Raw genomic sequence first — 17,974 nt, forward strand, 5'->3', positions numbered from 1 at the left:
TTTATGATCACTCGTATACCGTAAAACGTATATATGTATACATATATATATATATAACTTGTTTCTCCATGAAGTATCTAGACGTGCGCTTGTAATGCGTTACCGGTCCATTTTATCCAATGGAAATAAAGCGCCGTCTTGGGGAACGCCACGTGTTAGCCAGCGCGCTTGCTTTCGGCATCCAATCCAATCCGTTCGGACGCCAACGCTAGCCAAAGTGCTGCGCGGCACGCTCCGCTCAGGCAGCTTCTAAGCGGACCGTGTGCCTCGCTCCGCTATCCCGCTTACGGCTAAGCGGACGGCGCATGCGCATTCGCGCTTCCGCTCCGCTTAACTGCTTAGCGGAGCGTAAACACGCTCAACTAAAACACTCTATAAAAGCAGATTCAGCAACATTAGTCCAGGATATAGGCGTGCTGGCTCGTGGTGATACCTTGTACGGGCAGATTTGTTGAGGAGTCAATAAGGCGGCAGTGGCGACGGTCAACGAGAAGGTTACGCTTCCACGGAAAGTCAGCGCCGATGATCAGCCTATGAACGTCGGCGACAGTGAATAGCCATCGAAAAGGGCATCGCAGACCAAGATTGAGAGTTACAGGTTTCTGGTTACCGTTGATGGCAGTGCGAAAAGACGTCGATGTCTTCTGCGGTATTGAAAATAGGGGGAGTGACACAAATTTCCACACCAGTGTCTACAAGATAGTGAACTTTCGTGACATGGTCGGTGATGTGGAAGAGACAGCTTGATGTACGGCCAGCAGCACTAGTCATCATCAGTGACCATTGGGGTCGGCATCAAAGACGGGTCATTGTCAATCTCGTCGCCCTTAACAATGACCCGTCTTTGATGCCGGCTCCAATGTTCAGGCTAAGTGCATTGTTGTCAACCAAGTCACTCATTGATTTCATGCACGCTTAATTATTGCCATTAGTGTTCGCGCAGCAGCTGGACACTGCCGTTGTGAGCCTGAAACTCCCGCGAAAGCAAGTTGCTTTTGTCACACCACGTAGCTGTCTGTCACAACAATGGTCACCTCGTAAGACATCTCTACACATAACAAGGCAGCGCCATCTGCATTCATAAACTCCTCCGTTGAAGCACCAGCTGTTTCATCAGTGGCAACATGCTTCCAGAGCTTGGTAATGTCAGCGGCTTCCACCGTGTTGGTTCAAGGGCTTTCACCTAGGCGCACAAAGCCCACCTTTTCCACCAATCAGCATGGCCCCTGGTTGCAGCCATCAGATCACGGCACTCCAGTGTGACCTCACACTTTGGGCATTGCAAAGTTTGCGGCTTCACCTTAAGCAATAGAACACTGCGCTTTGTGGGTGCCGTCTTCTATCAACCAGGCTGTCCGCTGCTGCTTTCGTGGCGCATTTCCACGCTCGCTGAAAAGAGGCAAAGAGTGAGCCCCGCATCACTTCACACTTTTTTTTTCCTCTCCTCACACGTAGCTCAATTAGCTTGATCGTGAGCGATGTGAGGCACTTGTTACCATCTTGTGGCATGCGGGCGAAACAGGCTGCGCGGTTAATGGTGGGTGATACGAACGCACATCATTAAACAAAATAAATGATGCCGTCTCGGCATCATTTATTGACAGTGAATGACATATCGTTTTTTTTTTTCACAAAGCCCTAATGTATAAGTTGACACTCTTGGGTCGGTCGGCTCATCATTATAACCGACATATTGTTAAATGTATCGCTGTAAGTGAACTGCACTGTATAAGTGTTTTCATTTCACAATATGAGGCATCACCCTGATCACCCCATCGACTGGCAGAGCCGTGTCGCACTGCACTATATATAGACTGGCCACAGAGTTACTGTTTCCCGGCAACTGCAGGTTATTCAACCGTAATCTTTACCTGGAAACGCTTATGCACTGTTATAACCATGTTACATCGAGTCAGCAACCAATTAGCTTATCTAAGTATCTTAGTGCAATAGTAACTCCGAAATTTCGAAAAGTAGCCCAAGACATTTTTAATGAATACATTTTTCTGTAATGTCTCGACAGTGTGGGTGAAGTGCCTGAAAACGCGCTTCACCAACAGACCATACGGAGAAGCCAGAGTTATGAACTACTGTGGTTTATTATTGCAATAGCAATTATATGGACACTTCAGGTGCACTTATGCCAGCGGCAGCAGCGGTGCCATGATACAGTCAAACCTCAATACATCGAACACGGATATATCGAATTATTGCGTATATCGAACACTTTCTATATCACGTGGAAAATCGCATGTATTTTTAATTTTTTATTTCGAACGGGGCCGGATGTAAAATGAATATATCGAACTCCGCCGCCCCAGGCCAAGTGCGCTCTGTTGACAGGAGGCGAGCTTTCCCGCAACGCTCTCGAAGATGGCGGCGCGATGGGCGTTCCAGACTGGTGCGTACGACAGCGGCCCACATCGGTTGCGCCAAGGGCGCCATTTGAACGTAGCGGCGTACGCACGCGGCGGCTTGGCGTGGCCGTGGCTTAGGTTGTTTAGGTTAGGTTAGGTTGGCTAGTTTGACAACGTCAACGACACGTGCGTGTCGGTGCTGCCGCTTGTGCTACGCCAGTCAGTGCGTGTGTGGCTGGTGTGATGGCTGCAAACGCGAAGAAGCGGACGTCCCTGACATTTGCTGCGAAATTGGAAGCGATACAGCGCGTTGAAAATGGAGAAAGGAAGTCGAGCGTCGCCGAAGCTTTCAACATGCCAAGGAGTACTTTGAGCACTCTGCTGAAAAACCAGAGTGACATAAAGGCCAAGGCGGAACAGAACCAGCACTCAGGCGCGCGGCGGGTGCGCAAAGCTGCCTTTGAAGACGTCGAGAAGGCGCTGTACAAATGGTTTGTCGACGTAAGGGCCCGGAATATTCCTTTATCGGGACCAATGCTACAGCAGAAGGCCAAGAACTTTGCGTTCATTTTCGGCGCCGAGAACTTTAACGCCAGCAGCGGTTGGCTGCAACGTTTTAAGGCCCGCTTTAACATTGTCGGGAAGACAGTCGCGGGGGAAAGTGAGGACGCCAATGAAGGCGAGATCAAGAAGTGGCTTGAACAAGAGTGGCCTCAGATTCTCGCCAAGTATGAGCCCAATCAGATATTTAATGCTGACGAAACGGGCCTGTTCTGGCAAATGCTTCCACAACAAACGCTCGATACCCGCGGAGACAAGTGCCACGGCGGCAAGCAAGGCAAGGCACGTATCACAGTTCTGTTGGCTGCTAATATGGACGGAAGCACGAAGCTGCGGCCGCTTGTCATAGGCAAGTTTCAAACCCCGAGGTGTATGCGCAACTGCCCCAGCGTTCCGGTTACATATGCCTGGAACAAGAAATCGTGGATGACTCGGGATATATTCCAAAAATGGTTGAAGGCATGGGACTCTGAGCTGGCCCGTCAAGGCCGGAAGGTTTGCCTCATCGTCGACAATTGCACAGCACACCACACAGATGTCCAGCTGAGCAATATTGAAATTCATTTTTTGCCGCCGAACACGACGTCGAACCAGGGCATTATTCGCGCTTTCAAGTCCATTTATAAGCGTCGGCTGATCGACATTTTGCTACTCAAGCTGCGGATGGGCCAAGAGCTAAAGATAGACCTTTTGGGTGCCATTCAAATGCTGAAGGCCTCGTGGGACAACGTCAAGCAGTCGACAATAGTTCACTGCTTTCGGCATGCGGGTTTCGTGAGCCGCATTGAAGAAGCTTCCGAGGAAGCAACCCAAGATTTGACGTTGGATGGCACAGAGGAAGAATGCCAGCTCGAAGAAACCTGGAGCCAGTTGGAGCGCTTTGTCGGTGCTGAGCCACACAGCATGTGCGTTGAGGACTTCGTTGGCGGTGACGACAGCACCGGAACAGTGGCGGAGTTGACAGACGTGGAGATCGCGGCAGAAGTGACTGCTGAGCGGCCAAACGAAGACGCTGCCGAGGCTGATCCAGCAAGCGCTGATGCTGCCCCGCTCCCGACTGCAACTGAGGCTGTAGCTGCGTTGGCCGTTGTACGCCGCTACTGCGGCGCAATAGAAGGCACTGGACTGTCTCTTGTGGATCGTTTGGACTATGTAGAGGACGCCGTGGTCAAGCACGCGGCTGCCAATATGAAGCAGGCTACGCTGCTTCAGTACTTTCAGCGAAAGAAATAAATACTTTGTTTGAAGCTTCATGTGAGTAACTATTGCGCCATGATTGGTTCATTGATTGATTTGTGCTAGTTTTTGACGCGTTTTCTACGTGAGTTTATATATCGAATTCTGGCTATATCGAACTATTTTGCGATCACCGCAGTGTTCGATATATCGAGGTTCGACTGTATTCCATAAAATTCCAAGGGCGACAACATTGTTGCTGCGTGCCAGATGCTGCATGTGCAAGTGAAAGCGTGCAAGGGTGAGCCGACGATGGCAGCTGAATCTCACGCACGCATCGGAGGAAAGCAAGGAGAAAGCGCACCATCTTTCATAGCGCACAAGGCACCAGGGGGAGGGGGGCATCCTACTTTGGCAGCTGCTGAGTATGCCACAGCCGTGAAGGCCCTATCTTGAAAGCAATCTGCGATAGGGACAGAGTGCATGCACCGAGTGCTGATAGCTTAGTGTGCGCTGTGTTTTCGCCGCTTAGTTCGAGTTGAAGCAAGAGGCAACATGAAAGTCAATTCGCTCACTATTGCTGCCACTGTTCCTCACTCTAGCTTTCCGATAGCTAGTTTCCATTGTCATTGGGTTAGATGTGTTCATGTTTGCGTGCATGTGACACCATGCTTGTTAATTTAGTAAGCGAATGATTACAAGTTTACACAACCTATATAACTATGGTCCTTACTTCATATAGCTGTCTACTAATTCGCTATCGCAATCAATGCTAGCTACCATTTTTAACTATGCACCACATGCGATTCCGATTGCAGCTGTTCTTTTGCAAAGCCCCACTATCACCTATAAACACAAAAAAAGTACCTTTAATACTGGTATGTGACGTCCTACTTCGACAAACTGCGCGGTATCACGTGCGTTCAATAAGCACCGAAATAAAGCGGCATCAAAGCGGTGCAGTGGCACCACATTGCATGTCTGTCAAAAAAAAAATGCACGAACCATGAACCTGATGACTGACAAGCTCATAGAGCTCACTACACAGTGAGAAACTGTGGGTCCCTGCTTCCTTTTGCAATGATGATAACATGCTGTTGGTTTTAATTTCAGTTTTTCTAGCTGCGAAGCATCAACGGAAGGAGGGTATCGCTTTTATGCATACTTTGGCGCAGGCTCGTGCGCAATTTTCCGCTAAGATGACATTTTGGCACACGATGGCACAAAGGGTTGCTCTCGGCGCAGTTTAGCGCAGCTGTTCCACTACTGTATTATGTACCATAATTATGTATTACGTACCATATTACATAATTTTTGACACATGGCTACACTGCTCTACCACACACAAGAATGGTCACGAGGGTCCTACCCTTCCAGGGGCTGCCTCCCCTGGCTTTCAGGATGTGGCCTGCGGCCCGCCCGTCCCGGTGATCTCCGCCGCACCATGGAGTCCGAAGCTGACGATGACGGTGCATCTGGCGATAGGTTATCCTCCACCATGCCACCAGGACCACGATCCAGTCTCCGCAGCACATCCATTATCGTACTGTTCCAAAGCTGCACAGCACAAGTGGGTATCTAGCTGCATATCTCAAAACAGTCACTGCATTTAAACTGACACATTCTTTTCTTTTCTCATCTTTTTTCTTTTCTTCCCTCATAGGGAGGGGAAAAAAAGAGAAAACCGGTAGACAATCAACAGCTACTGTGGTCGGCTTATCTGCCTCTCAGCTCCTCTCTATACAAGCAGCATCCAGTTAAAGAGGTGAACAAACACTTCCACAGGGCTTCTCTGCAGCCTCATTCAGCTCTGCTACAGACACAAGAGACATTCCTGGCAGCAATGCACAGCATCAAAAGCATGGAAGGATCACACCATATCTTGCAGTGTTCAGCAGTCTCAGCTTTCCACACAGTGTGAACCCATTGGCGGATGCTGTCACAGAGCCCAAACAGCATTGTAAGTTGCCCTACCATTGCCACAGAGTTTCAGACTAAGATTTCTGAAGCGAAATCTGTTGCTAGTTTCTGCATGTGCCATCAATGCAGTTAGTATGGGAGCGACAGGCAGTACACATATTTGCCTAAACTTCTTCCTTCTGGCTTCAGACAATCTGGTGCATTCTTATAAACCTTTCTAAAGTGTTGTTTATCATGAGTTCTTTGCATGGCAACAATTACTCTCATTTCTACAATTTGATGATTTCCAGAACATTCGAAGCAAAATAAGGTGTTAGGACTTGCTTATGCAGTACAAATTGCATAACAAAATAATTTCACTGTGAATGTAAAACATTTACCTACTCTAATATAAGAGTTGTGAGGTGAAAATGCCATGCAATAGAACCAAATTGATAAAACAATCATTAATGTGCATAGTTAACGAATCCATGAAAATTGTAAACATTGACATGTAGACTTGTTTATCGTTTGAGATGAGTGCTTTTCACTGTCTAACAAATGTTATCACTCAGCGCAGGAAGTACCCGCATGTATATTGGAAGTTTCTCGAATATTATCGATGGCTCTGTTGTCACCAAAGCTTGTGTAATCTGATTGCATGTGCGGCGCGCATTGTGTAGAAGTTTCTGGAAGACACGCGGGCACCACCAATTACTCTGGAACCATCGACGACTCAAGTATAAAAGTCAACGCGCTTGACCCTACAGATCAGATTTTTGACGATCACTGACTGCGTTTGCCGCTATCGCCGTCCTTTGAGTGTAGCCTGTTTTTGAGGGCACAGGTTCGCCAATAAAACACTAGTTACTTCATTCCCAGGTTTGCTGCTTTCTTCACCGTCACTACTACATGACAATATATGCATGCACTATGTGCAAGTCCCCTAGTGACTAAACTTCAGAACCACACTTCCCTCTACAATCTTTGTATTAAATTATGCCTGCTGTAATGATGGTTGCTAGCTGCAGTCCCACGGGCATTTACGTATTTTGCCCCCACTGAAATGCAGCCGCCATGGCCAGGCTCGAACCCAGGTTCATCTAGCTCAGCAGCACAATGTCACAGCCCCTAAGCTAATGCGGTGTACAACTACGTGTTTCTCTGAACTTAACACATGAGCATCTTCCACAGCATTGGATAATGTAATGCATGAACTTCAGGCAGTGCATTCACATGCATGCTAAGGAGCAACACAAATGTTTGGCTTTCTAAGGCAGATATGTGGACACCACCAACACATCTGCGAAAAAAGAGCGCGAACTGCAACATAAAATGAACTTTTGCAGTTTTTTTTGCTAGCACCTATTTGCAGCCCTGGTATTTATGCTGTACAGAATTTGTGGACTACTTTAATAAACATGAGGTGTGTATTTTTCAGACAATCACATGCACTGCACCACCAAGTACAAACTCACCTCTCTAAATTGTGCAGCATGGTCTAAATCATCATCAGAGTCCTCTCTGCAAAAGAAGGGAACCTTATAAAAACTTCCAAGTTATGTACTGTGCACTCCTACCATGTTTGAATACTTACATAGTCTCCCTGCTTCGTACACGACGACTTAGAAAAATGAGGTGTAAATCTTACAAACAAAAATTTGATACTCTGTGCTCAAGCGAGCACCAAATATGAAAAACGCCACCCATTTGACACTTCTCATCCATTCACTAAGGGTATAATTGCGAAAATTTAAGAATGACGCCACTGCACAATGAACTGTTAGAACGACTGCACATAATTTCAAAAACCACCTTTCCTCCTCCAACAAAATTTTTGGTCGAGATGAGCCAATACGGTCAGCAAAATTTAAGGCAACTGCAGAAGCTTAGCATTAAAGTACTGTTGGGCATGTTTTTTAATGTTTTATGCCCTAATGAGCGGCACTGCTGTGACATCCCTTCTTCGTATGTGTAAAGAAGTTTAAAGCCCAACACTTGCGTATGTGCTTCCGATATGAACGAGGACGATCAGATGGCTAGGCACGCTGCGCCTGGCTTAAATACAAAACTTGTCCCCGCGAGGCGAAACTTAGCGTGTACGTTTACAACTTTACGAACGGTACAGGGGTCAATGTTCCAGCGCGGACGGTTCAGCGTACGCGACCTGTCAGACAAAGTAGCCTGTCAGCATAGAAAACTTACATAGAGTGATCCGGGGGACCCTGCGCCAATTCTTCAATGAAACCCGACTGACACCGGGGGCAAATGTATTCCTGCAAGACAAGCATGAACAACAGCGTTGAACTATGGGCGCGATCTTCCAAATCCGGCATGCACACAGTGTAGGCCAGAAAATGCGCCAGCAAGCCTGCGCTGCCAAGCGTCACCGCTTTCTAGAATTTGCGCAGGTCGCCCTTGGCGCCTCTTACGCCCCACGAAGTAGCCCCAGGAGCCTGCCACTAAAACGACGAGCAAGTGGGCGCTCCGTTAGCTACGTCAAGACGCGAGTACAACGTGTAAACGAAGTAGTCGCGCACTTTTGCACCGGTTATTCCTGCAGATTTAATCAAAAATCTCAGCACAATCAAAGGTATATCGCTGCAATGCGTCAGTGGGCGAATTCAGGCAGCACATAATGCGGCTCTTACAGAAGAGAAACAAGTTTAAATATACGTCTCAGCGTTTGCTTTCCCATTTCTACGGTCGCATTGTAATTGGGCAGACGCTAAGCATCACCGCAAAGCAGCGGCGACAGTAATTTTAGGCCTAGACGCATACTCAATAAAGCTAGCAGCCGAAGAAAGTCAGCGCGCGTAAAGCCTTAGGAACCTTATCGTGCGATAAAGCGTTCTTACCGGTAATACGGGGTTAATTTCCTGGTTACATTTGTGGCAGAAAAATCGCACAGCAGGCGTTTCAACTGCTGCCTCTGCCATGTTTCTATCCATGGATGGCCCTTCCACACACTTTATCCCGCAAGTTTTCGTCTGAAACGTGATAGGGCGGCAGCGGCAGATGATCACCCGCTTCCGGTTCCTCCATCATTGAAAGGCTTCAGTTTCGGTTTCGGCCAATTGTCACCCGAAAAAGAATGAAAAGAACGGCTTTGAGACTTTTTTTTTTTTCGTTGTTATTGTTTATTAAATCATAAGATAAGTGTCCGGAATAATTATTGCAGGACTTTATGAAAATTTCTATATGTCCCAGTACTTACGTTGCAGATTTTTCTATACATAGCTTACCAATGAAAAAAGCTAGTTGCACAGTGTCCCTTGTTGAGAAAATACTGCCGAGAAATGGGGCAAGCAGCACCCATGTATAATTTTACAGCAATACAAGTCAAATTAATGAAAGTCCTGCAAACCTTGAGAGTTACCAGCAGCACTATGCACTTGTGCTCGCATAACATTGAATAAAATTTAACCTAAAAAGTATTGTGTTGTGCCAAGACTTTTGTTGCACATGGCCTTCCCAGCTACTGTTACGTCTAAACTTTCCAGAGCAGACTCAAGCTTGCTAGAGTTAAGATGTCTTCACCAGTGTGAAAAATACTTTTCCAACAAGCAGGACACATAAGTTCAGCTTTTGTGCAAACACATTTTATGAAACCAAATGTCATATATTTACAGCAACTAAGTCACATCAGAATCCCAGCAGTAAAATTAAAATACAGGAGGCAGAAACATCCATCCTTCCTCATTTATATCAAGTGTCAAAAAAGGACTATTTACAGTACTCTTTTGTGCACGTCTGTGCAAGTTCACAAGACCAGAGTTGACAGTAATCGCACAAATTATTCAATGAAAGAGTGTGGCATTTTCCTCGGCATAAATTTTTGTCAACCACCAATTTTTGCACACCTTTATTGGTACACTGCTGTGTATCTTTAGGATAGAAAATTGTCGCAGAAATCGTAGCAGTCTATGATTAGCTTTACAATTTGGGAGTTGAAATTACTCATCATAGGACACAAATCAAACTTTCCTGCAAGAAAATGCAACTGTTAAGCTTTGGCCCTACTGGTGTATACTTTAAGCCATCGTGGACATAAATGATGGAGATCACAGAGACGAGACATAAAATCAAAAGCCCAGAAACAAACAAATCGGTTACAGGCCAGTCGCATATGGAAAAGAAAAAAAAATATTTCAACTTTCACTTCCTGTTGACTTCAAATGGAGGCACGGAAAGGATAACATTTACGAACGTGTTGTAGAGTGGATGTTCAATCTGTTCCATCAATTATTCACTTTTTGCTTCACCAATGAACCTAAATTGACTGTGCAAACCACACAGAGCTACAAACTCAACAGACTAGATGCATATTGATGAGCACCATTGTTTCAAGAAGAAAATGAGTAGCTTCCTATCATTGCAAACATTGCATTCAATGCTTTATTTCTGTCAGCAACAAGTCAAGGTTTTTAAACTTTACAGTACAACTTATCCAACGAGAAATAATTTCTCGTAGTACCAAGTACCAGATAAGCCCGAGAATGTACTGCTGCAAGTACAGCAAATGTGTTTGAAAAATTCCAAAGCATTCTGCAAATGTGACATGATAGCAGCCCATTTATACAATAACTGAAATGAAATTGTAGAAGACCCCAAATATGGCTTCTCAAAGCCATTGAATTAAAGAACACAAGATTCACAATATAAATTTTGTTCCAGCGTAGTCTGCCATACTTTGGCAGCATGGTGTACAGTTTAAAAACATCTAAGCAATTTGTTCAGATGGTGCCCTGATGGCACTGTCCACAAGGGAGAAACCTTCCCTCACAGTTTAACGCAGGGCAAGAGTGTTGCACATCGCCCAAGGGCAAAACAGTGGCACTGATGTTCCCTTTTATTCCAAGGTGACATCAAAAAGGAGCACCTCTATCAAAGCATTCACATACAGACCATGTTCATAACCTGTTGCTGGTAGCTCCAACAAGAATGCAGAACACCATCAGTTTTTTTCCAACCTACTTCAACAAAAACACCATCAGCGTGCCAAGTTTGCTGTAACATCTTTATTTACAGTGCAGAGGGTAGCCAAGAGTAAACCATCAAGGTATACTCCATCCCTGAATGAGAATTCATACACGCACGCACACACACCAACATAGACATATGTGCACTCAATTCATGATTCATGAAGTGATGGTGTAGTTCCTGATGTTATATTAGAAAAGAAACCAGGACTCTATTTCACACACGACAGCCCTACCACTGCTAGTACAAGCCAGTGCCGTGTCACAGATTGACAGCATCAAACTAAGAGAAATATTTCTAATGGTCTCATGAGTTGAGGAAACAGCAACAGGAAAATGTAGCAAGAGGTCTTCTCTTGTACAAGCGCAGTTGATTCCGTTTCGTAGACAAGCTTGAACAATCTGATGAATCAAAAGACAATTTTGGCATAATGCAGAGGTTCAAAAATGCTTTTTTTTTTTTTTGTGCGCTTTTCAGCAAAGCTGTGATATGCAGCAGCCAGAGGCCTAGTCATAAAACAGTTTCTTTTTTTTCTTCTTCTTTGTTTGGGTCAACCAGTTGAAGGAAGTAGACAAGGATAATAAGAGTGGTCAATTTTAATCAGTGTTGTACCCATAAACTTTACTCTCTAACTACCAAGAGAGGTTTCTTGCCCAGCTTTCAAACACGAAAAGTTCATTACCAACTACGCCAAGCCTACATGCCAACATGTTCCTTCATGGCACAGCAGAAGGCCGTCTGCAATTGCACTAGTTACTTGAATAGAGTTTATCCAGAGGCGAAATGCAGAAATTGAGCACATCATATCCCAAACAGTCACCTAATGCAAGTTTTAATGGGAAAAGTACAGAAAGTAATGCCCATAAACTTAGCTTTCATTACCTTCAAATTAAGGGTATGTGCGGAACATTGCAGCGGCAGTATTGAAACTCGAAGAGGAGAGCAGGAAGGGCACTTGTTCTACACCAAGGTCCTCAGTATGGTTGTCATATGCAGACACTGACCAGACAGTATCGTGGTAGGCAAGTAACAAATGCTGCCTTTCCCTGCATCTCCTCCCAACCATAAAAGCATTCCAGCATCCTCGACATGTGATAGCAGGAGGCCATAATGTTCATTACAATAACCTGTTTCTTCACAATCTGTTCTTCAGCATGGGCATCAACAAAGCACTTAATTATGTGATAACCACCACAATGCCATTACCAATGCAATAGGAACAGTCAACTGGTCATGATCACAATATCAGCAACATGCAGGATTGGCAGCACACAGGTTGTCTCAAGAGTGCTGACCATGCTGTCATTAAAGCCATTGTTCAGGATAGAGTCCTTGGTTCAGTTTTAGTGGCATGAACAGCCACCCCACAAACAGTTCTCTGCCAAAACAAAAAAAGGGGGCAGATGAGAAATCTCTGCTTTGTACAGTGTGTGCAGCCCTGTAACACTGTGCTGGCCAACACATTAGGAACAACAGGGCATAGTGGGTGCTCAGTAGATCACTTCATACACAGTGGCCTTCTTGTCTCCTGAGCCAGTGACAATGTACTTGTCATCTGAAGAGATGTCACAGCTCAACACTGATGAGGACTCCTTGGACTGCAGAACAGATGCATGCGAAGAAGAGATGGCAGTATTAGAATTAAGAGAGAACAAACAACAAATAAAACCAAACCATCAGATATTTAAAAAGAAAAACTGAAATGAGTTTTGTTGTTGCATACCCTCCAACTTGCCCCAGTAAAAAAACTTTTCTTTTTATTTGGCAAGTGTTTTAAAGGGGCCTTCAAACACTTTTTGAACATAGTAAGAAAAATGTTGCCAATCTGTTAACTCTTTGTGAACATGTGAGCCAAATATTATTGCACTGAATGCAGCAGGGAATTAACAACCACGTGTGAAAAGCAGTGAACAGTCGCTTGCTCTTACATCCGCAACATCGTCATCGAAAGCAATTGCCGACCAACATTACTGGCTGATTTCATAATTGCGCCCCTAGCAGCCGCAGTCGGGAAAATTCAGGAGGGTTCACAAAGGACGCTTTAAAATGAAAAAGAACACTTGAAGTGTTAGAGTTAAAGAAGTCCTGAACCACTTCTCGGGCTTAGTGGAAAAACGTAGACTGTGCATAGATAGCATATGCTGGTGTGAACATCTAAGCCAAATTTTGCAGTTGTGCGTGACGTGTAAAGATTGTTAGTAGAGTGCAAAGTCACCTTTTTCTGAAATACTCTCTTTTCAATGAAAGCCTGCTCCTCGCTTTTTTCTGGACGGTTTATAAGCAGATTATGGACGGTTATAAGCAGATTCCCATAAGCTGCTGCTATTGGCCAACAGCTGACTTCAATCAAGAAGGGTGTTTGGATCAGTGCACTTCTTCCTACTGTTACTGCGTATATTTATTTACGCAGTTTAATAAACACACTGAAGTAAGTTAAAAACTGCTTTCGAATTTCGATAATAATTACATACTTGCAGAAGCAGCCGACTACTGTCTACTCACGCTCGGCTGTGGCCACCCGCACAGGAATTAAACATTGGTCACTCTGCTTAGCGATGGTGTAGCCATCAGGTCTCGTTAATTTCAACTAGTTTTGAACTCAACTAGCCTCGAACCACGCGTAACTTGAGGTCAGACCACACGCATGCCTGCCAGGGCACGCTCACTCCTGGCCGCTCCTGGTCAGATGCGTTGGCAGATATCGCTTCCTATTGACCTATTGATTGCACTTCAAAATGCGCAAGGTGGATGTGGCTACTACCCCTCAGTCAAGCTGGGGCAGGACGAAGCCGGTCTGCACCATGTAGCACGGCCAGGCTGGAGCATACGAGTTCGAGCACACACTCAAGCCCGATCGTGCCAAATCAAATGTAGGTGTGGTGCGCTACTTGTTATGTAGCGTAGATATTGTAGCCGCCGCAAAGTGCCAAGACAAGTCCACTGGCTGAGCGCACTACGGCTCGCTTAGGACAACCACGTTTGGTGCATTGTAGGCACCAAATCGGTAGTGGTGTCTACGTGAACATCCAAAATCAAATTTGAGCTGGGCACATGAGCAGGTGGAGCGTTGTGGGCACACCCCACTCGGCCATAGCGTTCACAGTGCAAATCATTGAAAGAGGAGTGGAAGCACCACGTAGGGGAAGTTTGACTGCCAATAACTCTGCTTCTGCTGAATGCACTGAAGTACACTATGCGGCAAAGTATTTCTGAAATAGTCTATTTTAACTTCAAATGTATTTCTCAACTTCGATAAAAAGTAGTTCAGGGCCTTTTTAAGCGAACTCACAATCAAAAGGCAGGACAAAGAGACAAGCTGATGCACCTACAGTCGAACCCACTTATAACGATATTCAAGTACCACGAAAATTCCATTGTTATAACTAATAATTGTCATAACCGGGTTGCACGAAAAAAATCAAAATAGGGGGATGGCATAGCTGATGTGAGAAAACTATAATGGCGGGGAGGCCAGTGCCCCTCCCCACCACTTTCCTCCATCCAGCTGCTGATTGTGTTCACTCGTTTAACTGATTCCTCAGCGCTCCGATCACATGTAACAATCCGCGGCTGTCGGCGTTAAAGAATGGCACTCCTATAAGAACTGTAAAAAGGTACGTGTCACAGGTGGCAAGCGATACGCGAGCACCGCCGAGGCATCGCTTTGGTGTCCCCAAAAGGGGCATTTTAAAGATTGCTCGAAAACTGCCACAGCAGCCTGTCAGCTTGAGAAATACAGAAGAAATGGTGAGGAGAGATCGTCACAAGCATCTCACCACAAGCATCTCGCCACATACTTCTCACTGGCTTGCACGAGAAAAGCCTATGTCCGTCAGCCTTGCATGCTTTACACGAAGCTTGCCAACATCCTTCTCCAAGGCATCCAAGAGCTCTACGAAGTGCAGCGGTAGGTTCCTTATGAAAACGAAGCCCCGGAGGGACTGAATCATATGCCGGGCCTCCTGTGAGGACAACGCTAAGGCAGCCTTGCCCTACCGCGTCATCACTGCTGTCGTCGCCGTTGCTATCTGAAGCAAGCACGTTCGTGAAGATCGTCTCATTGGTTAGAAGTTACTTAGTTTCCTAATCTATAGCTGTGCGCTTTCTTTTCACCGGCAACGTCCTGCATTGTCGATAATCAGTGGGCAGATCAGCCATCTTCCGTTTCAGCGGCGAGTCAAGCGAGGCTGAGAAACCGCGTGGCCAGGAACGACTTCGATGCAACCAACAAAGACGAACGCGAGCGATTAAGCTGTTTGCAGAACTGTGCTGAATGAGGAGCCAGCGAGCAACATGAGAGCAATCTGCTTGGGGTGCAGTTGGCACTGTCCATTCGTGTTTTGGAGGGTGGGGCAGCGTAGAGATATGGGCACAGCCTACTCGTGTTTGGAGGGGTGAAAGGGCGATGGGAGAGAGCCGTGCGAAGATGGCTGGAAAATGAGCGCGCGGCGGCTGTTGGAGCAGCGGCCCATCATGCAGCAGCTTGAATTTTTCATTTTTTTTTTTTCCAGAAATTTCACATTTCACTACCTTTCAGCTCAGACACCCAGCAGCCAGACAGACTTCATCGTTATAACCGATAATGCGGCATCGGGGCATTTTAGTAAGCGGGTTATTTCACTATGGAAAACACACAAAAGTTGTCGGTGCAGCAGCTTCTCATTGTTATAACCGATATATTGTAAAGCCGGTATCGTTATAAGTGGGTCCGACTGTATTTGCACTTTCTGCCACAAGTCTACACCAACTGAACCAGTTTTTCACTTTAAATTATATACTAACCTGGAAGATAGATGCACCGTAGGGCGTCCTCCAGGCATTTAGCAGGTTGTCCTTGCCCGTGGAGACAAACCACTTGCCGCATGAGGCAAACTTGAGTGACAGGACACAGCTCTCATGCAAGTGCAGCTGGTACTTGTCTGGCTTGCTACAGTGGAGAACTTCCACGTTGCTGCTCTCCATGCTACGTTCAATGAGAAGAGCCACAAGCCATTACTCAATTATTCCAGCATGTTAAAGTAAGTTCCCTGCAACCTTGTAGACTCATACAGGCACATACAATGTATTACAAAATAAAAAAAGCAGTAACATTGAGCTCAACACCAACCCTCAGCTTAGTGGCTCATTTTTCTGTTACATCATTTTCTGAGCCCCCCCACACACACACACTTCTTTTTTTCTCATAAATGATGAACGTCTTGGTACAATGCGACAGAAAGAATAATGTTAAAGAGTTTTGAAGCTTCCTTTGTCTTGCTTCCAAGGGTGAGATAAAAACACACAACATATACATGTGTACATATGTTGAGTGCATTTTCCTGAGGGACAAAATTAATGAGTGGAGCCAACTTGTATGCAAGTCTGGTTATGCATATAGACAATCCTTTCCCTGTTTCGACATTCCTAGAACAGGTAGCAGGGTCGACCTGAACACCAAAATAAATAACGCCTGAGTTTTCTCAGCAATTTAGGAGGCCCTCTCTGCATTGAACACAAATTGCATTTGTTACATATTTCTACTGATAACTAATAGGCCAGCATAATCCAATGCTTTGGAACTTTTTGTCCCATCCTCTTGAACAGAGCAAAGCCACAAAACTGCCACATTTACGGAGAGAGCAATTAAAGATTGTACTTTGGTCTCAAATTTGCAAGCCAAGAAAGCCTGAGCTACAATAGTAAAGGATGAGCAAAGCAGTGGCCACACATGTATCGGCATTCTGCCCAAGGTTCAATAAGTCCGAGCCAAATATCCAATTTCTCCAGCTTTCTTACTGAAAACAGGTTAGTACAACTTCAATAAGTATTGCAGAACTTACATGGTGAGCCACATCAGTATAACCAAATGAAAGAGGCGACAGTGCCACAGCAAACATTAGTGTCCGATTGTTAGGATGCTATGTGAACAAGGGCATCACTAACAAACTACTTAATTAGGGACCAGCAACAGCAGCAATATACAGTGAAAGCAAATCTATATGTAACCGCTGACTTTAAGCCCTGGCTATTGCGCATCATACACCCTTGGTGTTTAAAATTAGAATGAGAGCTGAAAAATCCCGAACAAGAGTAAAGGAAGCTCACCCAACAGCCAGCCACTCCCCTGTGGGGCAATAGCCCAATGAGAAGATCTGCGACGTAAAGTCGTGCTGCTGCAGTTGCCGCCCCTGCACGCACAACAACATGGAAAACAATGGTTGGGAAAAGTACAGTCCATTATAGTGATGTATTTTGTAATGACCACATTTTGTAAGTCACAGAAAAAAAACACAACATTGATACGAACTGAAGACACCCTTATCCTTTAAATCATTAACCAAGTAAAGCGGTCAGGACCTGTACTCATGCAGCCGGCCCGCAAGCTTCAACTCTTTTGGCTTTGGTGATAAAATAAGGACCCCGGTCACCTAAGACTTTCTTGCTTTCATAAGGACCCGTACTGAACTGAAGCCAACTGGAGAAACCAAGCATTTTTATCCTGCTCACATGGAGTGACAAAGAAGTCCTGCTTCACGCCATGCTCTCCGCCACTCTGAGCTATAGCACTTCACTTGGCTTTAAAAGTGGTTCATTTTTAGGCAATAAGTTATGGCCATGCTGATTATCCCAAGACCTTTACTCGTTACTCTCGATGTGCCTAAATCTAATCGACATATCTCCCTCAGCCCGCCTATGAGAATGATTTATAGTGTCCACTGACGACGGAATTTCCTAGGACATTACTGTGCTATGCCCTATTAAATAAAAATAAATATAGGAGCAACAGCAGGAGGAATCGACCCACAGACCGGCAATATCGCAGAATGTATAGTCAAAGTTTGATATTGGCACGTGTGCTTTTTTATGTTTCTCTGGTGAACGCTGTTCACCATCTAACAAATATAAAACGTTATCGCTCCGCGCAGGACGCGCCTGCATGTTGGTTCTATCCATTGTCTGTTGTCGCTGCACCTTCTGAGATCTGACGGTGTGCGCGACGCTAATTCTATAGTACTTTC

The 17,974-nt window shown here is 45.5% G+C and overlaps 3 protein-coding genes across 14 annotated transcripts in view; 1 reads left to right on the forward strand and 2 right to left on the reverse strand.

The window, feature by feature from the left end:
• The window catches only part of LOC126520423 (E3 ubiquitin-protein ligase RNF115-like), a 44,209-nt gene extending 35,230 nt beyond the window's left edge, over positions 1 to 8,979 (reverse strand). For both annotated transcript variants that reach the window (XM_050169345.3, XM_050169344.3), the window contains exons 1-4: positions 8,852 to 8,979; positions 8,199 to 8,269; positions 7,472 to 7,517; positions 5,464 to 5,651 (exon numbers count right to left, since the gene is read on the reverse strand). In XM_050169345.3, coding sequence (XP_050025302.1) covers positions 5,464 to 5,651; positions 7,472 to 7,517; positions 8,199 to 8,269; positions 8,852 to 8,944 — 398 coding nt within the window. In that variant the 5' untranslated portion in view covers positions 8,945 to 8,979. The remainder of the gene's footprint in view (positions 1 to 5,463; positions 5,652 to 7,471; positions 7,518 to 8,198; positions 8,270 to 8,851) is intronic.
• On the forward strand, positions 3,528 to 4,171 carry LOC140216329 (tigger transposable element-derived protein 6-like). Its single transcript, XM_072286703.1, has one exon. It carries the CDS (start codon positions 3,582 to 3,584, stop codon positions 4,149 to 4,151), a length of 570 nt encoding a protein of 189 aa, XP_072142804.1. The 5' UTR covers positions 3,528 to 3,581; the 3' UTR covers positions 4,152 to 4,171.
• A 594-nt stretch (positions 8,980 to 9,573) lies between the features above and the next one.
• The window catches only part of LOC126520240 (transducin-like enhancer protein 4), a 101,638-nt gene continuing 93,237 nt past the window's right edge, over positions 9,574 to 17,974 (reverse strand). For all 11 annotated transcript variants that reach the window (XM_055065566.2, XM_055065568.1, XM_072287074.1 and 8 more), the window contains 3 exons: positions 17,061 to 17,143; positions 15,759 to 15,939; positions 9,574 to 12,574 (listed from right to left, as the gene is read on the reverse strand). In XM_055065566.2, the coding sequence (XP_054921541.1) occupies positions 12,467 to 12,574; positions 15,759 to 15,939; positions 17,061 to 17,143 (372 nt within the window). In that variant the 3' untranslated portion in view covers positions 9,574 to 12,466. The remainder of the gene's footprint in view (positions 12,575 to 15,758; positions 15,940 to 17,060; positions 17,144 to 17,974) is intronic.

The sequence above is a fragment of the Dermacentor andersoni genome, chromosome 3 (assembly GCF_023375885.2).
Source record: "Dermacentor andersoni chromosome 3, qqDerAnde1_hic_scaffold, whole genome shotgun sequence".
NCBI classification, from domain to species: Eukaryota; Metazoa; Arthropoda; class Arachnida; order Ixodida; family Ixodidae; genus Dermacentor; species Dermacentor andersoni.